The sequence below is a fragment of the Lepidochelys olivacea genome, assembly GCF_965140295.1.
Source record: "Lepidochelys olivacea isolate rLepOli2 genome assembly, chromosome: 11".
Taxonomy (NCBI): domain Eukaryota; kingdom Metazoa; phylum Chordata; order Testudines; family Cheloniidae; genus Lepidochelys; species Lepidochelys olivacea.
In genome coordinates this window covers 45067032-45094760 of record NC_140421.1, presented here as the reverse complement: position 1 = coordinate 45094760, position 27729 = coordinate 45067032, and the positions used below count along the sequence as shown (strand labels likewise).

Sequence of the window (27729 nt, the reverse complement as noted above, 5' to 3'; positions counted from 1 at the left end):
ATATACACACTCTTAGTACCCCTGTGCTTTGCCAACTACCCATCCAGAAAAGGAGTTCTGGATATGACTCTTTCCAGAACCCAGCAATGCTGCTCCAAAGTCAACCAGAGAGGTCTGCGGCAAATCAACCCAAACAAGGTTCTCCCTTCCCTGGGACTGTGTGCTGTTTCCACAGCTATCTTAGTCCCCACTGCCCTGGAAAACGTGAATTCAGAGTGAGTCTCTTATCCCCTGCATGTTATGGCATTAATCTACCACCAGATTACATGCTTCCTTATACTTAAAGCAACTCTTCCCCAAATTGCCCATGTCTCTCTCTTTCACCCCATTGAAAAAGAGAGCTAGGCATCCTGCATTTTCATTAACAACACATGCTTGTTTCTAGGTGCTTCAGGACATTATACTAATTCAAATCTTTCATTTTGTTAGTGTGAACCCTATTAGAAATTTTCTTCTCTGACAGCTAAGGGTATGCTTTACCCTAGTCTCATTTGGGGAACCAGAAGCTGTAGGACTGGAACTGCATCATACTCGACAGCCCACCCACAAAAGGTGCCACAACAAAGTTACTAGTTAAAGCATTTCTTTAAAAAACATGCAAAGTAGGCACACAGAGATCCTCCCTTCCCACACTGACCTTAGACAGAGAGACGGACTCAGTTTCGAGCAATTGCTTGCTTACAGATGAGTCTGCACTTCCAAAAGAAATATTTCGCTCTAATACATGAGCACTCTAAAATAAGAATAAAGAAAACTCAGTGCTCAGTCACAGAACATGTCTGCTGAAAAAACACATTAAATTATGAGCAATGGAGGGTTACACAGTTTACAGGAAACATAAATATGTGGCACAGTGCCCTGACTGGCTAAAATGAGTACCAAACGCTTGCATGCATAACAGCACAACATGATCTTTTTGAGTGATCCATTGCTGTATTACAATTCCTGGACATGCTTTTTTCTTTCAGTGTAACCATGCAGGTTTCTCTGAAATGCTCTCAAGAAGGAATTAAATCTTACTGATTTCTAAACAAGATGCACTTTTACCCAGCAATGCCTAGAAAATGGTTAAGTGCCAGGAAAGGACAGATGCTGCCTCAGCTGGCTCTCATTTAGAGAGACTTCAAAGTGGAATACATGTTCTTGACTACATGTATTGCATTTTCCGACTAATGCATGAGAAAATTGAGCTGGAAACTTTAACTAATATATTTAGCACTTCAGTAACACTCCACACCTCTAAGGCTCTGTATACATGTGAACTATCTGGTCCTCACAACAACCTTGTGGGGTAGGTATTATCATCCCCTACAAAACAAAACAAATGTCACCAATATCACATTTTGCCCAAAGTTTTTGAAAAGCAAAACATTTAGAAATTCTGTCAAACTTTTTTCTATTTTCCAGCAAAGATTAAAGCCTATATTTGCAGGTAAAAAGCATTTAACTTGGAGGCTGGAGGGGGAGGGGAATAGCCAATTTTTGCCTGTATCAAATGTGTTTAGATTTGTGATTTGTTCCAGGGTGGGATTTTACTGTTTCTGTCAATATAAATTGGTAGGGGTAATACCAGAACATGACAGTACTGGCTTTTTTGCACAAAATGTTCTATTCTTGTTTCTACCATGTATAAGTAGTCACCTCTCATTTATACATGAAAAAACTACTACTACAAGAGAATCCTGCAAGAGGGGAAAGTATCCAGGAAAGATATGCTCCAAACTCAAACAAGAGTTACATTTTGTTCTGTTAAATTTGTTTACATGCATTGAAGGTTCAGATTCCACGGACATAAATGAGGGCAGAAGCTGTTAGGGAATAGAAAAATACATACAACAAGATCAAACCTAAACATAACTAGAAGCTTTAGTACAATGAAATTTTTATTCGCATAACCTTGTGTTCACAATGATCACAACCAAAAAAAAGTACACACAGATGTTCATAGAAACCCACCCAAAACCCTTCCTCCAAAACATATATGAATATGTAAAGTATTAAATAAATGACTTTTTAAAAATATAATATCCAAAAATAGGAGAAAGAGTATGTATTGGGGTAGGACCATCTTTGGGCATAAGAGTACAGCAAGGGGGTAGGAGTCTCTGTAGTTTCTTTGGAAGTCTCAAAGAAAAGAGATCATATTGAGGTATATCCTTTTTATCTTAGTCTTCAGTCCTATTGTGAACACCATAAGAAAAGTCTCCCAGTTCCTCTTCCAGCTGAACAATACCAGTACCTTTAGCGATTCCATTTGCACTCACATTTATTGCCATATTTTTATTGACAGGCTGGCCTGACATCTTTTAGATCCCTGGCCCTCTTCCCTCACCAACAGATGTGGGAGCAGCCCACATATCAAATTCTTGCATACTGTGTTACTAGAAGCGCAACACTGTTCTTTATTTATAATTTAAAAATGTTTCTTGCATGCCAAATTCCTATCTAGAAATTTATCCATCCCCCATCATCACAGTGTCCCTGCGCCTAACAAAAATTACTGAATGTCTTCTTCTAATACCCCTTTGACTTTAAGGACTACCCTTCCCAATTTCCAAATTGGAAACTGAGTCCCCAAAATATTAAATGACTTTCCCATGGTCACACAGGGAGTCTGTGGCAGTTAAACAGAAGTCAGATTTCCTAAGTCCCAGTCTAAGCCTTAAGCACAAGATCACCTTTCCCCCTCTTTACTACCTGGGTTCTCAAATTTTTTCACAGTGTGGGTCACAGCTTGATAGAAAGATTGTCTCATGGGCCTCCACTCTTGTCTTTTACAATTGTATAGACCATCCTCCCATCCACTCAGAATAGCACAGACTACCTCCATTCCCACTTGCAATCACAAAACATCCCCTAGGCAATTAATCACATGAAAAAAATAATAGTTAATGTATTTTCATCTGCTCTTAATGTCATTTAGCAGCTAGAAATGAGAAAGGGATGCAGCATCATGTGACCAGCCACCTCTCCAGGGACCACCAGCAAAAGCTCTGCAGACTGCAAGTGGGAAACTTCTGCTTTACAACATATAGTCCAATGCCAGTGCTCAAACTGAGCTACCAATCTGGGACAAACATTTGTGCATTGTACTTGTAATGCTGGTTCAATGAAAAATCCCACATCACATGCTGAGTAATCTCATGTGCTCACAGGAGTTTAGCACCTTCAAGTTACAAACTCCAGTAAAGAACCCTAATGAAAAATCTGAGATTGTTGAGATTCCGTACACTTTTACATGACATCAGATTTAAAACAATAAACCATAAAACATGGGTCCAGTCATTTAAGGAGGTAGCAACTGTCTTTCTTGACTATAATAATCAAGATGATTTTCCTACTTTCTTAACCGCCAGTTTTGTTTGGCAGGCAAGAATCCTTCCGTTTTGAGATGGAACTTTGCCCACCACAGATGTTCAGAAGGGCTCATTTGGAACAGCCAATGTAGTAGGATGTTGCATAACTGCAATTTCATTTTTGTACAATATTTAGAATGGAGAAACCCAGCAGAACTTTGGCTGCCAGATTTCCAGCAACCCTTTCCATGATCTGTTTTTAACTCAAATGACTCTTTTGCAGCCCTCATCTTTCTAGATCCACTTGGGTTGAGTGGCACATGTATTAGCCAGTAGCACTCTAATGAAGACTAATTTACTCGATTATTTGTTTGGAAACAAGAAAATTAACTCTTTTCAAACAAAATTACCTTCTTTAAATTATTTCAGAAACTGTCCTCTACTTTTCTGTACAGCTCTTCTTTACAGTTATTTTCTGTCATGACTATTATACCTTGACACAAAACAACTACCTCTACTTTGCAATGTGTTGCTGGGATAAAGTCCATGGGGCCATTATTTAGTATGGAATGCTTTTCATTAAGGGAAAACGTTTGTGTGTTATGCTTCCTCAAATTTACAGCTAGAAATTATGCAGATTGTCTGACGTCCTGAAAGACAGAAATATTTGACAAGGGAACACCTTTATTTATTTATTTGCTATCACTCTGGCCCTAAATGTTGTTACTGAATTTTGGTTTAAAATATTAAAAATACAGACAGTTAGAGGAATAGACAGCAACAGTAAACTAAAAAGTAAGGTGAAGAATGAGGAAGGAAGAGGCCAAACAAGACAAGGAAACAACCAAGTTATCGGAATTTGAACCAACAGCATTCATACAACCAAAAAAAAAAAATGTAATCTGTGTTTCTAGGAGCACCAGTTTGCTTGGGACTCTCATCCCCACCTTATCTTGCGGGTGTGAGGAGAATTAATCTAGCCATCATTTAGTCTTGGGCTTCCTCTCACACCACAAAACTTCTCTCAGTTAACTTGAAGTCCTGGGGTGACATCCTGGCCCTGTAGAAGTCAGTGGCAAGATGGGGGCCAGGATTTTACCCCTGGAGTTTAATTGAGCTCTTTCTGCAATGCCCATTCCAAACCCTTCACCCTAACTGCAATCCCTCCCTCTACTTTATCCCAGGAATAATTTTCTAATGAAGCTGGGAAAGAGTGAGACTATCACAACTCACCTCATCTGTGATCACAAAGGGGGCTTAAAATACTCCATTCCATTGCACACAGAACCTCTAGCTGAATGAGACCCAACCTACGCCTTCCCCATCACTGCACCTCCCCTCCCTCAAAATTCCAAAGTGCAGCAACAGGAAGGTGAGCTTGTGACAAGCACAGTCCCTAAGGAGAATGAGGGCTAGTGAAGAGCTGATCCTTATGTTTAGGGCCCTATCAAATTCACGGCCATGAAAAACGCATCACCGACCAGGAAATCTGCTCTCCCCCCATGAAATCTGGTCTTTTGTGTGCTTTTACGCTATACTATACAGATTTCATGGGAGAGAGCAGCATTTCTCAACTTGGGGGTCCTGACCCAAAAGGGTGTTGCAGGGGAGGTCACAAGGTTGTTGTAGGCAGGGCCGCAGTATTATCACCCTTACTTCTGCGCTGACTTCAGAGCTGGGCAGCTGGAGAGCGGCAGGTGTTGGCCAGACACCCAGCTCTCAAGGCAGTGCCACCACCAGCAGCCGTGCAGAAGTAAGGGTGGCAATACCATACCATGTCAACCTTACTTCTGAGCTCCTCCTTCAGACCTGGGCGGCCGGAGAGGGGCAGCTGCTGATTGGGGGCTCAGCTCTGCAGGCGTCAGAACTCCTACAATTACACCACCATGAAATTTCAGATTTAAATAGCTGAAATTATGAAATTTGCTATTTTAAAAATCCTATGACCATGAAATTGACCAAAATGGACCGTGAATTTGGTAGGGCCCTACTTATGTTGCGTCTTCACTACCTTTATTCAGCGAAAAGCTGCTTATCTGCTCTGGAGAATAAGGCTGGAAAAATGTATTTTATATGGTCCCTTTAATCTTATAAAACTTTGTTTCTGTGTTGGTGTTCAATGATCTGAGAATATCCTCACCATCAAAGTGAATGCCTGCATGTTCCTATGCTAACCTGCCTCAAATCAGAGGGATGAGGGAAATCTCCTAGATAATGAAAGTAACTGTAGATGACTTAATGAATCTTATTCACAGAAGGCACAGATTTGATTTTCAAAGTGATGTTTCATGGGGAGGGAGGCAGGAAATGCAAAGTAGAATAAATCTGGCATTGTGTTTTCTTCCCAGTTTTGCTGCTTAATTATTTTACACAATTAATTATTTTAATTAAATTTACGTAATTGGGGGTGGAGGAGGGAGAAAGAGCTCTGCAAAGCAACTACCACTCACACTGCCCTACAGGCTCAGGAATTCTCCATTTAGCACAGAAACATACATAAGAATCAGCTGCTGGCTAATTAATGGAGCAGAGGCAACAGTCACTTTCTGTCTCTTCACAGCACTGCCATCTTCAGTGGCAATGATCTGAATAAAACAGAACCTGTAATCCTTGGGAGCTGCACACAAGGAAGTGGGAAAGATATTGTCTGAATCGAGAGGTATGAAATAGGAAGGTATTTACTCCCTTATCTCCAGAAGATTAATTTGTGCCTGTTTTACTAGCTTTGATGCATTGTCCGGCTATGTTGAAAGACGGTCAGGAGACCTGGATGTGGTTTAATTAGGTTGCAAACTTTCTTCTTAATTGTCTGGGAGAACCCGGCCATTAAAGGTGTACAGTGCAGGTACTTCCCATAATCATTTCAATAATATCCAGGGGATTCTGTCAGCCCTCCCCCTTATCCATCCTAGTCTCCAGCCAACCCACTGCTGGGACCTCACCATCCCCCCCTTTAATGAGGGTTGAGAGGAAGCTGGAGCGGGGGGGGGCACACTGGCTCCCTGCCATACCAGTCAAAGGAGTCCTGAAATCCCTGTTTCCGCTCCTTTTAAATAATATCTCCTTTAAATCCTTTACCAATCCACTTTATCTGACCACTGTATCCCTTCCTTATGGAGTACCTGCACTGGACATCCTCTCCACATTTACATTAATAAGTTGTGACACCATTGTGCTAACTCCCATTTCATGTTCATCCCAACTAAGCCCTCCCCCACAAACTCATTGTGGGGAAGGTGGAAAAAAACCCACTTCACCTTGGCCAATCTGGCGGTGAGGGGAAAATTCCTTCCCAGGTTCCTCTGCCCCCACGCAACACCCACAGCATATCTTGACAAAACCTGTATTTCACCACTTCCATGGGTGGGAGAGTGGATGCTGCTCTGCCTGGTCCAAGTAAAAGAGTGCTTTTCCTGCACTGCCATGGACCTATATAGTCCCTCCTCTCTTCTGGTTACCTGGAAGGGATGGCTCAGCATCCCTACATTGACCTGGTCTGCAGCTGCAGCAGAAAATCACTCTGAAGCTCTCTGGCCCCTAAAAGGGGCACACAACTTTTCCAACAAGCCAGAAAACAGCTCACACGGCTTCATGTGTGGTGAGATCATTGGTACTGTTGGTGTAATCCAGTGACCCATGGATGTTATCCATGGAGATTTTTCCTAGCACCAGGGGTTTCATCCTCTGGGAGAGTTTAAACAGTTTCAAGATATCTAAAAAAACACATATTATTGCAGTCATATGAGGGACAGCAGTAAGAATATGAGAAGAAATAAATACAATTGCAGGTATAGTGACTCTAACCTTTCTTTTAATTAGAGATATTATATAAACTGAGTTTATCTGCATTGTTTCATCTGCAATAATAATATCTGTAAACAGAACAACCTTGAGATATGCTTCCCAGTTCTTATGCTGATTCCCATTTTCCTCTGCTTTCTTTTTGCTGATGTTGGAATAGAGAGAGAGAATCCTGAAAGTTATTTCAGGGGAAGGTTGAGTAGGAAGAAATGTAAGTGCATCTCCATCAATTTATTCCTCCTCCTACTCCTTTGTATTCTCTGGCAATCTCCCTTTTTTGTTATGATTAAATTACTGTCCCATTCATATCGCCATTCCCCTCTACTGACCCTGTATTCTCTGTCTCCATACCCACTGCGTACAGTCTGGGTCACCAACCACCACACAAAGGAATAACAATCCCAAATATCTTTATGGCTAACACATGCAAAGTTCTTTAGACCGTTTCTTCTTCTGTTAGCACATGCTGGTCTTGTAAAGTAACGTGCTGAGCAGCAAAACTGCCACCCGTAAACATTTTCTCCTTGTCACCTTTTCACTACAAGATAAATCTGTCTCCAGCCACATTTCTGTAGCACAACAATAATATCCAGGTATGTGTTTCTATGTCTGTTCCTCAGGAGATGTTCTATAATACTACTTGTATTCCAGAAATGTCAAGCATATGTTCGTTCAAGTATCAACTATCTGCCCTTTATGGAAGTCTGGTTCTGTATTATATGTGCCACTTTACTAGTGATGCGACTGCGTGCAAGGGAGAAAGAGTACTTGGCTTTAAAAGTACTTTTCTCAGATGAACTTTTAATAAGAGTAAGAGCTTTCACCTCTGGATAAAGGTTTAGAGAGAAATATCAGCAGAACTAGATAAAGCAAAAGCTACAACAAAGAACTAGCCTCAGCAAAAGGAACATTCCCTTATTAGGTGTTAATAGTTTGTTTGGGATGATTTCCAGGTAAGAGAGAATCTGATCCTCTGATGACGATTTTCTTTTTCTGTGGTCCAGATGTGATATGTTTAACTCAAAACAAAGCAAACAAATAAGCTGGCAAACGCTGAATGAGAATTCAAATGATGGTATATGACAGGAAGTTTGATGATGATTACAGGCTCATTACAATAAAAGGATGGATAGTGCTTTTCTTAATAGTCTTGAGCTGGAAATTCACTCCATTAATGTTGATGAATTGAAGGGGGTAGGGGAAGAGAAATAAAATCCCATACATGAAAGAAAAATATTGCTTGATGTGCTAATTCAGTCGTTAATGAATGAATTTTAAAAATGTGGGAGGGCCAAAATCTCATATTTTGTTTTGAGATTCAGTTTTGCTAGCAGTTCAGCCACTTCATTCTTTGGTTCCCTCAAAATCCCTGAATGAACACACTATTTTTTCAGTGACATATTGCTATTTAAGTTATTTGTTTTAAGACCCGAGTCTCTGACAGTGCTTCAGCTTTATTATCAGTATAGAGAAGACAAAATGGAAGAGAACTATATGTCACAGTAATAATAATACGTAGCACTTAGAAGCACTGTCCATCTGAGACTCTCAAAGCTATCAGCAATTAGTGAACATGCTCGTTTCTTCTCATCTTTTTTAAAAAGGGATACATTTTATTAAAGGATGTCCGTCAATAATAACCTTAGACCGCCTCTTCACGTAGAAAATATTACTTTGTACTGCTTTATAATCTCCTGTGATAAACACTGCTCTTAAGGCACACTTTATAAATAGGTAAATAGCATGTAGACCAAACAGTTTATATTGCCACTGCTTATGAGGCAGAAATCTATAATGAATTCACAAAAAATGTCTTCTGTACCTGCATCTCTTTTTATGACTGAATAGTAAGTTAAGAATTTTTGCAAATCCCAATATAATACAAAATATCACACTGTACTGTGTATATGTCCAAACTTTTATTCCAAGTCTCCTGGAAGGGAACTAAAATGCAGTACATTTTAAATGTTTTAAAAACAAAACAAGGAACATACTATTTCAAATTAGAAGCCAAAGACTCGCTTAACAGGTAGCAGAAATCACAAAAGAAACTCAACCATCAAATTAATGGGAAAGATGATCTGTGGTAGTGTTCCCTAAGAAAATGTGGAAAGTAGAGAGAGTGAATCCAATAACTATATCTTAGAATAGCCACACAGAAAAAGTTTATTGAACATCAAGGCAACTAGAAAAATCAGTAACAAATAAGCTAACATTCCGCACCTGTTACACATCTATCAACTCTCCTGCCCACTCCAATGGTCACAAATGCCAACTCCTCTTTCCTTCTCCCTCACTGCCAGCAGCAATCACTCTCTTAGCAGTTTTTACTTTTTTCTCTGCAAGCTATCCCCCACTTATTTCCTTGTTGTACTATCATCCCACAAAACATTTGGGCCACTCAGTTCTCTCTTATCTGATCACCTCTAATCTAATCTAATCTAACATTCATTGGTTGCCCTATGTCCCCAACCCATATGTCAATACCTACCACTTTCTACCTAGCTCTACCAGTTTGCTCCACTTCTAATCGCATCGTTTCTCCTTCTGCACCTCCCATCACCCTGGTACATGGATAAGCCATGTAAACTCATTTATACAGTATTTGGTGGCACCCCGCAAGACATCTGTGAAAAACTGGAGCTCATTATCCACTGGGACATATGGAAAGCACAGTTTACTATACGACCCTCTGGATGGCTTGTGAAAAAACACTTTCACATGTTGATCCACATTTGCAGGGTACTGATGACTCACAAGGTCTATTCTGAATGTGTAATTTCTTATTCCAGCCCCAGCCCAAGTGCTATGGGGAGTGTGACAAATTAAAACAACAGGTGAATCCAGTCCTGCCTTCAGACCTGACACCTCATTCTCCACTAATCCTCCTATAATTGGGCACTCTCTCCTCTCCCACTCATGCCTCTATGAGCTCTCTCATCTTCACTACGCAGAGATGTGCTGCCCTGTTCTAACATCAATTGCAATCTGCTTTCCTATTCTTCCCCCATGTGAGCAAAGCACTTAAGCATGTGCTTAAAGTAAAGCATGTCAGTAATCCTTTTGATGTTCAGTGGGATTACTCACATGCTTAAGGTTAAGCATATGTTTAAGTCCTTTGCTGGATCGAGGACTAAATCATCACTCTCTGAGTCAGTCGCATCTGCAATACACCTCTCCCTATCACACAAACTAGATATTACTCTCTTCTGGAAAAAAAAGAACTTCACTTGGTCCTTCCTCACTTGCTAAATGACCATCCTGTCTCCAACCTCTTTATTCAACAAGATTCCAGAGAAATTTGTTTCCTTTCATTTCAAAACCAACTCTCCCAGTAAAATCTCCTTGAAAGTTTTCTGTCTGCCTGTGCTCCTTCAAGAGTAATAAGATTGTCTTTCTACAGGTAGTTAGTAACTACTGTAATTCCTTACCAACCACAGATCTTCTCTCATCTCAGTATGGCTTTCAATTATACCAGTCATTATATCATTCTCCACCAGGAAGCCACTGTCCTTGTGACTCTTCTATTGGTCTGAATACTCTAATCATCACTTTCATTTCTGGTGAAGACTTGTATACTTCCCCCCTCATCCGTTCCACTATGACGTGTCTTCTCTTTCCATGTTCTCACTCCATGACATTTGATTGCTAACGTCAAATCTGAACAACACTTCTGCTTGGACAATATCCAGTTTGTCTTCCTCATCTCACTTACTGACCCTCTATTGCTCATCTCTCAGCTTTAGGCTACACTGTAATACCCTACTACAGAATACATCAGGGAGTTATAGATAAGTCAACTTAACTTCAATACCCAGAAAGATAATGGAGCAAATAATTAAGCAATCAATTTGCAAACACCTAGACAATAATAAGGTGATAAGTAGCAGTCAGCATGGTTTTGTCAAGAACAAATCAGGTCAAATCAACCTAATAGCTTTCTTTGGCAGGGTAACAAGCCTTATGGATGGGAGGAAGCAGTAAATGTGGTATATCTTGATTTTAGTAAGACTTTTGATATTGTCTTGCATGACCGTCTCATAAACAAACTAGGGAAATACAACCTAGATGGAACTACTATAAGGTGGGTGCATAACTGGTTGGAAATCCAGTGGTTCACAGTCAAGCAGGAAGGGCATATCGAGTGGGGTCCTGGAGCGTTTAGTTCTGGGTCTGGTTCTGTTCAATATCTTCATCAATGATTTCAATAATGGCATACAGAGTACACTTACAAAGTTTGTGGATGACAACAAGCTCGGAGAGGTTGCAAGTGCTTTGGAGGATAGAATTAAATTCAAATTAAAAACAAATTAAATTAATTCAAAATGATCTGGACACACTAGAGGAATGGTCTGAAGTAAAAAGGATGAAATTAATTAAGGACAAATGCAAAGTACTCCACACAGGAAGGAAAATCAGTTGCACACATACAAAATGGGAAGGAGCATTGTGGAAAGGGATCTGGGGGTCATAGTGGATCACTAGCTAAACATGCATCAACAGTGTAACGCTATTGCAAAAAAACAAAAATCATTCTGGGATGTATTAGCAGGAGTGTTGTAAGTGTAAGCAGGGTCTCCCCTGAAAGCTAGCTGTCAGGGGGAGAGACTTCAGGAGCAAACTATATTTACATGAACACACCTACTCTGCCAAGATATCCAGCAGATTGAGCTGTGTTGCTCAAAGTGATCAACTTTGGCTGGTGTTGGGTTACAAATCACTTTAGTACTGAACGCAGGGGTAGTGAAATGTTGTTATCAATGTTGTTGTCTTTATTGTATGAACTGTGCTTAACCTGTCCCAAATGAGGGGTCACTCTCAGCAGATTTCAGAGTAACAGCCGTGTTAGTCTGTATTCGCAAAAAGAAAAGGAGTACTAGTGGCACCTTAGAGACTAACCAATTTATTTGAGCATAAGCTTTCATGAGCTACAGCTCACTTCATTGGATGCATACTGTGGAAAATACAGAAGATGTTTTTATACACACAGACCATGAAAAAATGGGTGTTTATCACTACAAAAGGTTTTCTCTCCCCTCACCCCACTCTCCCGCTGGTAATAGCTTATCTAAAGTGATCACTCTCCTTACAATGTGTATGATAATCAAGGTGGGCCATTTCCAGCACGAATTCAGGTTTTCTCAGCAGAGAGGATCTTGTTAAGCCAGGGGCTCGAATGCCAGACCCCTGTGAAAGTCAGAAGGCTGGGGACAGGTGTCCCAGTCAGGAGGTGTGAACTCTCCCTAAGTGTTCCCGGCCTGGTTTAATCTGTTCCTCCCCACAGTTCAAAGATAGAGAAAATAGGCTCCATTAGGAGCCTTTGTTCTTTTAAGTGCTTAAATGAGAGCTGAAATCACTTGTGGTGGGACAGCGTTTCTGCCCAGCCTGCTAAAAGCTGAAAATAAGACAGTTACCTTTTCTGTAACTGATAGTCTTCAAGATGTGCTTCTCGTGTCCATTCCATATTAGCTGTGTGTGCTCACCACATGCACAAGTGCCAGAAATTTTTCCCTCAGCAGTATCTGTAAGGGACTGGCTCTGGCGCCCTGTGGAGGGGTGCCTGCATGGCACAGTATAAGGGGTGCCACCAGCTCCCCCCCGACCCTTAGTTCCTTCTTGCTGGAAACTCCAACAGTGGGGAAGGAGGGCGGGTTGTGGAATGGACATGAGCAACACATTTTGAAAAACACCAGCTGTGGATAAGATAACTCTCTTTTCTTCTTCAAGTGCTTGCTCATGTCCTTTCCATATTAGGTGACTCCAAAGCAGTATCCCTGGAGGTGGGTAGGAATTCACCGACGTGTAGATTGCAATACAGCTCTGCCGAACACAGCGTCGTCTCTGGCCTGCTGAGTGATGGCATAATGAGCAGTAAATGTGTGAACAGAGGACCACATTGCAGCTCTACAGATGTCCTGGATAGGAATGTGCGCCAGGAAGGCTGCTGAAGACGCCTGCGCTCTCATTGAGTGGGCTCTGACAATCAGCAGCGGCGGAACCCCAGCCAGGTCATAACGGGTCCTTATGCATGAGGTAATCCTATTGAAAATCCTCTGCGAGGACACTGGGTGACCCTTCATCCTATCTGCTGTAGCGACGAAAAATTGAGTCAATTTTTGGAAAGGCTTGGTACATTCTAAGTAGAAAGCCAAGTCCCTCCGGATGTCCAGGGCGTGAAGACGCCTCTCCTCACCAGTCTTGTGCGGTTTGGGACAGAACACCATGAGGAAGATGTCCTGGTTCATATGGAAGTTGGAGACCACCTTTGGCAGGAAGGCTGGGAGTGGTGGGGGAGCCTGCAACTGAACCTTATCTTTGTAAAAGGCCGTGTACAGAGGTTCTGAGATCAAGGCTTTAATTTCAGAGACCCATCTTGCTAACGTCACCGCCACCAGAAACATGACCTTTCATGACAGATGGGAAAGGGAACACCTCAAAGGGCAGGCCGGCGAGCCTAGAGAGGACCAAGTTAAGATCCCACTGCGGGACAGGAGTCCGTACCTGCAGGAAGAGTCTATCGGGCCCTCTCAAGAAACTGACCATCATGTCATGGGAAACACCATCTGTTCTTGGATCGGCGGGTGAAAAGCAGAGATGGCCACTAGATGCACTCTAATGGAAGAGTGTGCCAAGCCCTGGTTCCTCAAATGGAGCAGGTAGTCCAGGACAGCCTATATGGAAGAATACAAGGGAGAGATGCCACGCTCAGACACTCAGCAGGAAAACCTCGTCCACTTGGCCAAGTAAGTAAGCCTGGTTGAGGGTTTCCTACTCCCCAGGGGGTCCTGTTGGACTCCTTCCGAACAGGTCCATTCCTCCAGGTTCAGCCACACAGCATCCACGCCAGGAGGTGGAGAGACTCGAGGTTGGGGTGTAGGAGCTGGCAGTGGTCCTGTGACAGCAGGTCTGGGTGGTTGGGTAGGAGCAGCGGGGAGGGCCGCTGAAAAGCTCATGAGCGTGCCGAACCAATGTTGGTGAGGCCACGCCGGGGTGATCACGACAACCTGTGCCTTGTCTATCTTGACCTTTGCCAGGAGCCTGCCAATGAGTGGAATCGGAGGCAACGCATACATCAGGCTCCCTGACCACTACAGGAGAAAGCATTGGAGAGGGAGCCCTTGCTCAGACCTTGCCGAGAGCAAAACCGGTGGCATTTGCTGTTCTGTCTGGTAGCGAACGGGTCCACTTGGGAGAGTTCCCCACCTTTGGAAGATCATGCAGGTGATCACTCGTGGTGAGAGAAGAAGCCGCTACTGAGCTGGTCTACCAGCATATTCTTGACACCAGGAAGGTAACAAGCTTCCAGATAGATTTCGTGGCTGATGCAGAAGTCCCACAGATTGAATGCCTCTTGACAGACAGCCGCCAAGCCCACTCCCCCTTGCCTGTTGACGTAGAACATCGAGGTTGCGTTGTCCGTGAGGACTCGTACCACCTTGCCCGACAGGTGAGGCAGGAAGACTCTGCATGCCAGCCAGACTGCTCGGAGTTCTTTTGATATTTATGTGCAACTTCACCTCCTCCGGGGATCACATCCCCTGTGTCTGGAGGTTGCCGAGATACGCACCCCTGCCAAGGCGTCCAACACTACCTCAATGGAGTGAGGGGGGTTTCGAACGGAACTCCCTCCAGGACTGTCCTGTAGCTGGTCCACCATCGCAGCAAGGTAAATATCGCCTGGGGAATGGGAATGATCTTTTCCAGGGGGGTCTCTGGGACTGGGAATAGACCATTCCCAGCCATTGTTGCAGACTCCTGCATGGTGGACTATGTAAGTGCACGCTGCCATGTGACCCAGCAGACGCAGACAGATGTAGTTGGAGGAACACAGAGACTTCCGCAATGAGGTTCGTCAATGTGTGGAACCTTTCCAGCGGCAGGAACGCTCTGGCACAGGTCAAGTTGAGGACCACTCTGATGAACTTTATCCTCTGCACCAGCACTAACGTTGACTTTTTGTCGTTTATCAGTAGGCCCAGAGAGTGGCACGTGGCCTGAAGCACCGCAACATCCCTTTGGACTTGAGACCTGGAGCTGCCCTTGACGAGCCAGTCATTGAGGTACAGGTAGATCTGAATACCCCAGCGCCTGAACTAAGCCGCTACCACCAATGTGCACTTGGTAAACACCCTTGGTGTTGTTGCCTTCGGTGCTGACCACAAACGGGTAGTGGTGGGGCCCCACTGTAAACCAGAGGAAGCGTCTTTGCCCTTGAAAGATCGCTATGTGGAAGTATACGTCTTTCAAGTTGAGGGCGGCATACCAGTCTCCCAGATCCAGGGAGGGGATAACAGAAGCCAGGGAAACCATGCGGAACTTTAAATTCTCTAGATACTTGCTGAGGTCTCGCAGGTCCAGGATGCACCATAGACCGCCCTTGGCCCTTGGGATTAAAAAGTACTGGGAACAGACCCCAGCACCCAGCTGTAGTAAACCCTTTACCTTCTGCATGAGGAGACTCTCATGAGAGGAGTCCCTGAAGAGGAACGGGGAAGGCAGGTGGGGACTGGGGGTAGAAGGAACTGGAGTATTGTGTCCAGTTCTGGGTGCCACATTTCAGGAAAGATGTGGACAAACTGGAGAAAGTCCAGAGAAGAACAACAAAAATGATTAAAGGTCTAGAAAACACGACCTATGAGGGACGATCGAAAAAAATGGATTTGTTCAGTCTGGAGAAGAGAAGACTGAGGGATGACATGATAACAGTTTTCAGGTATGGGGGAATCAGCCTCAAAAAGAGAAATGGAGAAATTAAAATAGAAAAGCTACTCATTTGAAAAACAGGTACTCCTCCACCCATTCTTTAGGAGCTGGTCAATACAGCTACACTCTAACCATCATCACAATATCCATCCTCCAACACCTCCTATGATAGCAGATCTTCACAGTTGGGGTCATACCTCAACTAGTACCACCCCATTTGTCAGATATACCTGTCCTCCCTCCAGGTCACCGAGTTACTTCTTCTGTAGATCTCACCTTAAAACCTCCATTTCTCTTTATTTTTCAAACATTCTTTGTTTTGTAGATGTTTGTTAACTAGATCAGTGGTTCCCAAACTTGTTCCGCCATTTGTGCAAGGAAAGCCCCTGGCGGGCCAGGCCGGTTTGTTTACCTGCCGCGTCCGCAGGTTTGGCCGATCGCGGCTCCTACTGACCGCGGTTCGCTGCTCCAGACCAATGAGAGCTGCTGGAAGCGGCGCAGGCCAAGGGACATACTGGCCACCGCTTCCAGCAGCTCCCAATGGCCTGGAGCAGCGAACCGCGGTCAGTGGGAGTCGCGATCGGCCAAACCTGCGGACGCAGCAGGTAAACAAACTGGCCCGGCCCACCAGGGACTTTCCCTGCACAAGTGGCGGAACAGGTTCGGGAATCACTGAACTAGATAAAGTGTTAGTTTTCTGGAAGCACAGGGAAAAGGGGAAAGAAAAACTCAAGAAAAGCAAAGAAAAACATACAGAATACAATCAAAGACTCATGAGTGAGAATCAATAAACAAGAGCCACCAGCACGTGGACAGTCGGGGCTCATTCAGAGCACATCCCAAACCTACACTTCTCCCACCACCAAAACCTAAGCCTGAACACATTGGACACTGAATTCTGTATTGCTGGCCTGTGGTGGATAAGCATTGACACCACAAATTCAGCATTTCAATTACCATGCCCAGTGGCATTTCCAGCCACATAATCACATTCCAGACAGTTTCAGCAGCGCCTTCAGCAGTTACACAGCCTGGAATACCCTTTGACACCTAGAACAGGGTTGAGGCACATAAGCAGGACAGTGTGGAGAAGCCTGCCAGTGCTTGTGCTGTACTTGCTCTGTGGGCAGAAGTCACCTATCTTAGCCATGAGACCATCTGTAGTAAAGTGGTCCTCAAAGGGTTAACTGAGTTACTCAGCATAATATGGGTTGGAGTCATGCTCCACCCCACCTTACTTCCTCTTTAATTAGTGTCTGTTTTCCATCTCTGTTATGGAGTTGAACAAAGCAGACTGTTCCCAGTCTGCAATACTAGAGGTGAAATGTGTTTCTTGTGCACTAAGTCATCTTTTCTCTTAGATTCATAGATACTAAGGTCAGAAGGGACCATTATGATCATCTAGTCTAACCTCCTCCTGCAATCCCCTGCTTCATTCACTAGTCTCTTTTACTACACAACCTTTATTCCTCCCCAGAACAGGTGCACCTGTGCACTGAATGAAGCAGAGGTTCGTGGGGGGGAAAATAGTATGGATTCATGTAATTAAAGACTACCATAATTAGAGCAAGTCAAAACTGAATTTCTGCTTTCAAAAAATGAAAATTTCCTGAAAATTTGTTTTCATTTCTAAATCAGAATATGAACAAACATTTTCAAAATTTCCTGTGAAATGAAAGTTTCAAAAAAATAAATCATTTTGGAAATTTTTGGTTTGGAATCATTTTAACTTTTTGTTTCAAAACAAAATATTATTTCAAAATGTGTTTATATTAATATTTTCATGTTAGCTTGGACTACTTTTTCTAGGGTATTAAAACTGCTGCTCATTTATTACAACAGTGAGTGCTTATTTTCTGTTCTTGTTCAAAGTGTCAAAATATTAAATCATAATATAAATAGGAGACACTCATCTAGATAATAAGATGTTTCAATCAGTACTAAATAGCAGCTGCCCTTAATGACTGTAAAAATAAAATATAAAAATAAAACAAATTAATAGAATATTTTGACTACTATGTAAAAGAAAAGTATGATGAATAAAAGTAATATATAAATAAAACATTTTGAAACAATATTTCTGCAGTGAAAAATCTTTTGTTTCCAAAATAATTTTCTTGGGAAATTTCAATGAAATCTGTATGATTACATGAAAAAACGGCATATTCTGATGGAAAACTGTTTCAATATACATTGTCTGACCAGTTCTATTCATAAGGCATACGCAGGAGAGGGACAAACTAAGGATGCACAGGAAACCTTAATTCTGTCATCTCCTAACTTTTCAGTGCTTGACTTTGCAACATTAGTAATGTTCTTTTAACATAGTTTTTGTGTATGTGATGTAATATATATATAATATATATACACGCCATGATTCTCAAAAAGTGATCAGTGATTTTTCATGCCTTAGTTTTTGGATACCCACCTGAGATACTTCAAGGGGGCCTGTTTATCAAAAAATGTTGAGACCCACCTTCTGAAAACAGGTCCTTCAAGGTATCTCAAGTTAGGCACCCAAAATCACAAGTTACTTCTGAAAATCTTGGCTTATATTATCTCTAAATAATACAATAGATCCCTGCGAACATCCATATATCTGGCTTGATCATGCAAACTATTACATAGAAGACTAACTTTATTCATGTGAGTAGTCTTATTGACTTAAATGGAACTACTCACATGTGAAAGGTTATTTGCATATGTAAGTGTTTGCAAGATCAGATCCTTTATAACTTGTTAAAAAAAAAATCTAACCTCTTCCTGCCTTCTCAGTCAGGATTTAATACCGATGTGTTAGAGTGAGAGCATATAATACAAAGACATCTTTATTTTTGAAGCATGTGATCGTACATTTAACACCACATTATGATTACCATACATTTAAAACTAACCCAAAACTGTTACAAATGGACAGCACATGCTTCGTGATATTTGCTCTTAACTCTGATTTCTTACTTGCTGAGCATTAGATTATGACTAGCCTTTTCGGAGTTAATTGTGGGGTGGTGACAAGAGTCTCTCCCTACTTGTGGGGCCCAGAGAAGGGCCTGTCACAATTGCAGTCCTTATGTTCAATACACTGCAGAGACTGCTCTCCTGGTGCACGCTGGGAAGCCCTGGTGCCTCAAAGGAAGCAGAGTTGACAAGGGCTCATGGCTCTGGCCCACCCACAGCCCAGCACTAGCTCTCAGAATAGAGAGCTGCACCAAGGGAAGCACACTGAACCATCCTGAAGAGCTCCCCACAGGCTGCTAGGTAGGACTTCACAACAACCCTACCCTGGTGAGTGGCTAAATGTTACATTTTGACCCTAATTTGTAATGGGTTCCCTGGTCATCACTGTGAATTAGCGATGTTCAGCTACAACTGAATGATGGTAAGTCTCCATGTTGATTAAAATTTGAACCCAGCTTCTCTTTTACTGCTGGCTGCAGTAGACTCTCTTTATCAATTATTTAGTTCTGGAGTCTGCAAAGTGGCGATGTCAGAGCTTTTTTCTGATGACTACTTCACTGAGATGATGTATGTTGCACAAATAAACCACCTACATTAAAATGCCTGCATACTTACACAGCAGGAAATTTTCCAGCTCTCTGCAATGATTTGTCATAGCTGTCTTCACACTCATTCAGTTTCCTGCACCATAATTTACTGGAAAACTGTTCCATAATTGCTAGTTTGACTTTGATAGGGATTGTATGACAAGAGGATTTCAATCATTCACAGACCAGAAATATCAAATGTTATCCTCACAGTGACAATGAAATCCATACTGACACTGCATCCAGTCCTGTCGCACTGCATTTCCACACAGATTACCCCATTGAGGAAACCGCTATTTACCCAACTGCCACCTCCCAAAATGACTTATGAAAAGTCTAAGAAGGCAGCAGCACAACATTTTCAAGGCCTCTCATGGCAAGCGTAGCGGTGCGACGACTCACCGGCACAGCCTCCTGCTGGTCGTCTCAGGAATTAGCTCTTCCAGCCTGGAGCGACCTCTGCAGGCCGGTGTCTCGCCTGCCACTGGCCCCCGTGTCCCTCCCAGACCCGGGTGCTCCTTTACCTTGGGGTGCTGCCCCCTGGCAGTACACCCACCCTCTGGGTCTCCCCACCCAGGGGAACCCCAACCCTCTATCCCCACCTTGCCTCAGCGGCTACTGCAAGTCTTCATCTGACCCCCACTCACTGGGGCAGACTGCAGTCTGTAAACCACTCATCATCGGCAAGGGCAGTTTGGACCTGCTGCCTTTGCCTAACCCTGGGCTGCACCTCTGCAACCCCAGTACCTTTCCTGGCCTTTAGCAAGGCCTGCAGCCTGGGGGTTCTCCAGGCTGGAGCTCTCTAGCTCCTCTAACCTTTCCCCAGCCCTGCTCCACTCAGGCACCCTCCTCAGCTCTCAGGCAGCCACGTCCTTCTCTCTCTACCACTACAGAAAGATTTTCTGAGCTCCTGGCTCACAGCCCTTTTATAGGGCCAGCTGTGGCCTGACTGGGGCGTGGCCCCAGGTACGGCTGCTTCCCCAGTCAGCCTAGCCTATTGGCTCCCTGGGATAGCCCTTTCCCAGGGCTGTTTTAACCCCTTCCAGGCCGGAGCGGGTGACCACCCCGCTAAACAAGAAATACACTTTTTCTAGTTTTTTTTCTTTCTTAATTCTCAAGAAAGATAATAAAAACACAAGCAATGCAATAAGCAGGAAATATAAATTAAAACTGCAATCGTAATGGGGACAGTAGGACAAAAATATGGTGATTTATTCTCTCTTCTACATTTTTGTATAATAAGAACAACATTCATGGTGTTTATTGTCTTGTGTACACTAACACCTTCAGTGGCTATCATATGGTCTAGCTCAACATCACTTCAAAATTAATCACTCACAAGCCATTCATGCTCCTATGGATTCCTCTCCTATAACATTATAATGTGTTTGAAATATTATGGCCAATATTTTCAAAAATGAGTGTTTAAAATCAGGATGCTAAGTCCATATTCAGGCACCTAAATATGTGACCTGCTTTTGAAGTGTTCAGTACAGTGAAGCCTCTGCGTGCTCAGCATTTTTAAACTTCATGCTATATATTTATGTGCTGAAATCTGGAATTCGCAACCTAGCCTTAAGCGCCCACTTAAAAAAATGTTGGCTTATGTACTTTACCAGTTACCATGATGAAAACAGCGCCACCACCAGCAGTACTGCCGAAGTAAGGGTAGCAGTACCGCAACTCGCCCTACAATAATCTTGCAACTCCCTTCAACTCCTTTTTGGGTCAGGACCCCTGCAATTACAATTAAATAGATGAAATCATGAAATTTATTATTTTTTAAATCCTATGACGTGAAATTGACCAAAATAGACCATGAATTTGGTAGGGCCCTAAAGATGTATGGAGTTGACCCAGGGTGAGGTTTTCCAACTGCACAGATCCTGGGGAGCATATTAGCAATGGAAGCCAAGCATAACTGGGATTGTACAATATAATGTGGAGCATTCTACCTGAATCCCTACTAAATCAGATCAATTTCAGAAATTTTGTGGTTTCTACAAAATGTTTATGATACAATGCACCTTTTCAAAGAGAAGCTTGTTCCCAGCCTGGCAAGTCAAGCCATACGGAACAGATGACACATGTCTGTAGTTAGATCTCAAGTTAAATATTCACACACAGTAAGCAAAACATTTAAGCATTCATAAGTTAACACCTCTAAGGAAAATGCCTCCCAGAACTAAAGGAGAAAGACTTATGAAGAATTCTTCCTTACCCATGCCCACATAATTCTAACCCTCTTACCTAACACCCTGCATCTATGTCATAGGTCTGGAGTTTATTTCCCCCAAATAGCTTCCACATCCATGTCTTTTCCAAGACACAGCAGAAAAGGAATAAGGAACTTACTGAAACATTGACATATCTTACCTGCATTGGAAATGCACAATTCTATTATCAAAAGACTTTAACTGCTGAGCATCAGGCTTTGTTACCATGAGGAAGAATGAATTAATAAAACCACCAAACGTTACAAGTTAGAGAGTTACAGTTGTCTAGGATCTTTTCCTTACCTGCTTACTGTCCCTCTGAGATGACAATGAAGAGGAGGCACTTTTATGTGATGGAGTGGATGTTTTGTGAGCAGGAGATACACCTTTCTCCTCTGAACTCATAGTTGCAGCTAATTTCTAGAGATGATCTTGTGCTCTTAAGACCATACCAATCTTGTCTCAAACTCACATACAAAAAGAGAGGGGAAGGATTTTCCACATTATTTAGTTTCACAGTTTATCTTCTGGAAAGGAGGAGATGAACTCAAAGGGCATCCAAACTTCACCTTAATTAAAACAAAAATGGGAGAGAAAAAGAGAGAGAATGAATCACTTTCACTCTGAAAAAAAGTTTCATTACATATCTGTAAGCAAACAAAAAGATTCACTTGTAGTCATTGTTCTATAATATGGTTTCATCAATACATTTAACGGATTTCACAAATATTTACCTATGGTTGCTTGACATTACCCAATATCTGTACAAATGTTGCTTTTCACTCTGACAAGAAGATTTTAAATATTCCTTTCTTCCAGAAGGAAAGCCCACAGATGCATTACAATGCATTTTACCATGGCTTGAAGCACCTTGGATGCAGAACTAGATCTGTCAATCTCGACCTGTGAAGACCCAGCCAGTTCAAAGTATTTCCAAAGTTGCTTCACAGAACTAATTGCTTCAAACTTTATTTCATAGGTTATTAGCAAGAACAGGATAGTCACACAAACACTCGCTACTGAAGAAAAACTTCAAATTTAACTCCAACTACAAGCAAACATATATACATTGTGCCCATAAAGAAAATTGAGGAGAAACCAACAATTTAAGCCTCATTCAGAACTATAAGCCTTGTGCCAGGTGGGTTGAATCTGCAGACTTTCCTACTAGAAGAAAGGAAATGTTCAGGGACAATCAGATAAATGTTCTTATTCTTCTTCGCCAGGAAAGTCAGCAGATCCATTACAATGGGATATATAATGTGTGTCACCCCGGGGGAAAAGAAAAGATGAATGAGGAAACAGATGCATCCTCTCCCCCTACCCCAATATAATTTATTGGGGGAGCATTGTACAGATCCCTCTTTCCAATGGCAGGGACTGATGAGACCTGCACATCTCATTTGTCAAACTTAGAGGAGGTACAGAAACATGTCCAGGAGACCATCTCCACATGTCTCTTTATATGTTTCAAATAATCCTTCAAGCCAGGAAGCTGCCATGACTCTGAAAAAATGACCATAAACGTTTGAGGGGGAAAGGTGGTGTCTATTTTTCAAAGCTTCTGAAAAGCACCAATTTAGCCATCTAATAACTGAAGCCTTGGCAGCTTTTTTGTTTGTTTGTTTTATTTTTTATGATAAGTGTTAGATCAGCAAAGCTAGAATTTTTTTGAATTGTGTGCCACGTTCAGTGTTGATTATTAGAGCCCTGCTGACATCAAGAGTATGGCAGAGGTGTGTGTGTTCAGGGGGTTGGTAGGTTGCTTGATTGGCTTTGTTTTGTTTTTTTAAATTATTTATTTATTTAAAGGATGTTTTGCATGTGGGCAAAAAAAGGATAGAAGAAAAACAGAACACATTTCTTGTAACTGGGTTTATTTTGGAAATAAAGCCTGTGTTAACTCTTAACATAACTTTGCCCTCATCAGAGATACAGTTCTGCTGTTTTCCAATAAGACCTTAACTCCAAAAAGATTCCTTTGCCAAAGAGATTGCAACCAGAATGACCACCTGTAAAAGACAGAAAATCCAAGGGTGTTTCTCACCACACCATCAAAAAGGATGCTTAGTAAGGGAGATTAGTACAAGATTTAGATCCGAAGATGGAGGAATAGTGCAGAAAAGTTGAGGCATCTTCTAGAAATCTTACGTCTAGACGAGAGTAAAATCCTGCGCCTGCTCTCTCTCCAGTGAGCTGGAAACATCTACCACTTGGATTTTAGAGTCTGAGGTTTTAGCCCCATGTTATTAAGACATTACTGTATGAACTCAATTACAAATGCTTTGCCCTTGCCTCAACAAGCTCTTTCCATGCTAGTGATTTCACACTATAGAGCAGGGCCCTTCAAGGTACCCTGTTTGTGAAATACTTTCTCAAGCTGATATAATTCTAACCCATGGCTTGCCACTAAAAGTCCTATTCATGTTTGTTTAAAGCTAAAGCACACATATGGTGGGTGCCATTAAAAACAGTATTTAATGCTCCAGATACCTGTAGTGACCATAGTACCTTCTTATTTTAAGTATATTGGTAACATAAATACTTGGGAGAGGTAAATACTGAGTTTTAAAACATCAAATATACGGCCAAATTCACATTGGTATAAGTAGACACAATTCTTCAGAACGCAACAGATATGCACTTGTCCCTCTTACAATACAGATGAACAGGGGTTAGTAGATACTCTGTACTGACAAACAAATGGAATACCTCTTTTATTAAAAAAAACAAACATATACTGCGTTTGTGTATCAGCCTGTAATACGGTTTCTACAAGAAACAAATAGATCTCTATGATAGTCCTAGGCTTCTTCAGCCCAGACGCTGAAAAACTAACAAACTTGTGCAACAAAAGGGTTCTCCCCCCTTTCACATTAGTGTGGCAAGGACTGCTGGTCCATTTTTACAATGTTTTCATACTGTATAAATATGATATATAAGTATGTGCTGCAGAGATTTATATCACTATTGGTATTTCAAGATCTATACAATTTAATACAAATCAAAAATCAATGTTAATGTTTAAAACTGCTGCACTTTAGAAAGATCTAACATAGCAGAAAGCAAAGATGATAATCCCAGTTCACAGAACTGTACAATCAGTTCAGTCATGTAATAGCTAAAAACAAGTTTTTAGCCATTTATGCTGAACGATAAAGGTCTTTTAAATATATTTTTTAGCATTGTAGCTTTTGGGTAAATGAAAATCAAATGGGTTTTAACATGTCTGATCTCCACTGAGTTCACTTATGCAGAAATAATTATATTTAGCATTGGCAGAGGAAGACAGTAATCTGACACTTAAGAGTGTCAATCCTTTTTAAAGGTGTTCAGGAAGAGTATGCACTGTTGTTAGAGCCAACGGTGCTAGTAAGTAGCATGCAAGAACAACAGCTTTACCTATGGTCTCTTGTCCTGAGCTATTGTGAAATGCCTTCTAGTCAAGTCTAAAGCTTTACATAAATAAATAAATCTTGACACTTGAGCTAGACTCAGTGGTGCTTTTTTGATGTGCACAAATTCCCTCAAGAGACAGAGCTGAGACAACCAAACTCAAACTTGTTAAATAACTGACTGCAAACTCAATCCAGACAGTTTTATTGCTTACATATTGCTTACCTAGTTGTATATATTTTCACAAAATTGCACCCCTGAACATGAATGTAAAGATTGGTTCACACACAATATAGCTTATAAAGAGAACTTTACAATATAACAACGTTTATAACATACATGCGCATCAGCATCTGTTCAATGGTGACACTTCAGTAAATATTACAAGTGTTAACAAAATTAAATATTTCTAGCACCAATATTACTAACATTTTAACAAAGAATTAATGAATCAATTAGAGAAACATGACTGAAAAATAGGCAGATATAAGCACAATAGGAGAAATTACGAACACAAGCTATGATCCATAGGCGCTGACTTTTATTTTTCCCCGGGGTACTCCACTCCCACTCTTCCCGAGGCCCTGCCCCCAATCTACCCCTTCCCCAAGGCCTGCCCTCACTCAACCTCTTTTCGCCCCCATGCTGCCCCCCAAAGACCCTGCCTGTCCACCACTCGCTGCTCTCCATCCTCTCCTAAGCGCCTTCCCCAGCCGCCAAACAAACAGCACCACTGAATAGCTGATCAGCGGTGCCACTGAACACCTGTGGCTGGTGGGTGCTAAACACCCACTAATTTTTTCCTTAGGTGCTTGAGCCCTGAGTACCCCCGGAGTCAGTGCCTACACTGTGATCAACAGCTGTATTTTAGAAAGTAATGAAAAATCTCAGAAATGGTGTACCAGCTTTGAGCTTTCCTGTGTTGCAATAAATTCAGATCCATTCCTCTTCAATAATTAGGGCTTATTTCCCAAATTCTGCCTGATCATTTAAGCATCATCGTATCCTCCTTACAGCACATTAGAAGAGTTAAAATAAAAAACAATTCTCCAAATGTAATGAGATCTTAGTCTCTCCAGAGCTAAAATTGAAGCTGGAGTTCTATTAATAAATTAACCTAATTTTTGATCTTCCCATTAAATTCACCAAAATTAAACCAATCCTCTTGCAATGTCACAGATGGGCCTGCTCCCTTTCCATCAGTCACTCTGCGTTTTGCCATTGACTTTGGTGGGAGCAGAATCAAGCCATATGCCTGGGTAGAATATTTTTAGCCAACACGAGGCAAAAGAAAAATCAGACAACACATTCAGGAAACATGAAAGTTCAAAAAGTGAAGTTCACTTTATGAACATTTTTTCCAGCTTTATTTGACTAGTAATAACTGCAAGTTGGTTTTAATCTTTTTTCTTGGCAACAACTAGCGTGCATGACTAGCTATGGGGAGGTTTCTTGGCAGAATTATTTAGGTCCAATTCTGCCCTATACATAGGACTAGCAATCAGCTCCTCTGATTCCTAGTCCTGTGCCTAATCCAAAAAACCATACAGCCCTCAACCCAAGCACATCACTTAGGTCAAATTTTTCAAATGTGGGTACATAAACTTAGACATCCAAGTCCATACAAAGACACCTTAATAAATGGTCTGGTTGTTGGTTGCCAGGGATACTCAGCACCAACAGCTCCTTTTGGTGCATATAAATTTCCTCTTCTGTTGTATGTAAATATATTGTAGTGTACTACACATTTTTCAGTGGAGAGAAGCATTTCCTCATATACCCTCTCCTTATTTTGTTTTATTGTTTAATCTTGCCCATTGAGTTCACGCAAGTAAATTTTACTTATAGGTACAGACATGCAAATACAATACTTACTGTATACGCATTATAATGGGAAGTAAGTTATAATTTTTTTATGGATTGGGCTAGTGTCCATTCTTAAATATTTATTGAGGACTTCCTAATCTCTTCTGCAGATATAAACAAAAAAATATTTCATGATCAAGACAAGACCATTAGACCTTAAAGTTCATTCTTCTTCCATTCACTTTCCTTATAGCTGTCATCTACATTTTGACTGTGCCCAATTTGCCTGTCTCACTGATTTTATGCAGTAAATCTCACCCATTTACAATTCTTTCTGGGGTAAAAACCTCTTCATGTTTAGTTTCAATTTGGTATTCCTTGCCATTGCTATTTAATTTAAATTATATTTTATATAAAGAGATACGCTATGAGATACGCTATGTTCAACTGAATTCAGTAACTTCAAGTTGGCCTTTTTCTCTAATATTTGGAATTTTCCCATGTGTATTTATATCCCCTTCCTAATTTAGCTTTAATATTGAGAATATATCAGATTTAGCCACTAGTTACAGCAGAGGGAGAAACTCCCAGTCCAGGCGAGTGGGAGCTGTGTGGAAGTGCTGTTTACCCTAGATTTAGCTACAATCTGCTCACTCAGCTATAGTTTTCCACTTTTGGTGTACACTTTTCTCGGTGCTTAAGATCAAATATTAACTGGGATTTAGACACTGATGAAAACTAAATCACTTTCTACTTCCATCATTCCATTTCTCAAAGGATTTCAGTTGTGTTTTGGGAAATGAAGGAAATATAATCACAAACACTCCTTCCTCGATTTCTCATGTGAGAATTCTAAAGTCTCTGCCCTATGGTTCTGCAGTACAAATTCCTCTTTGTTAACCTATTAGTCCTCCCTTCTGCTGTCTACTAACTGAAAGAACATGAATTAAAGCAGATGAGTCATAG

General features: G+C 41.6%; 1 protein-coding gene across 3 annotated transcripts in view; it reads right to left on the bottom strand.

Annotated features, from left to right (window-relative positions):
* Positions 1-27729, bottom strand: part of OSBPL6 (oxysterol binding protein like 6) — a 198889-nt gene that overhangs the window by 87030 nt on the left and 84130 nt on the right. For all 3 annotated transcript variants that reach the window (XM_084642916.1, XM_084642917.1, XM_084642918.1), the window contains exons 4-5: positions 21865-22130; positions 638-733 (exon numbers count right to left, since the gene is read on the bottom strand). In XM_084642916.1, coding sequence (XP_084499042.1) covers positions 638-733; positions 21865-21966 — 198 coding nt within the window. In that variant the 5' untranslated portion in view covers positions 21967-22130. The remainder of the gene's footprint in view (positions 1-637; positions 734-21864; positions 22131-27729) is intronic.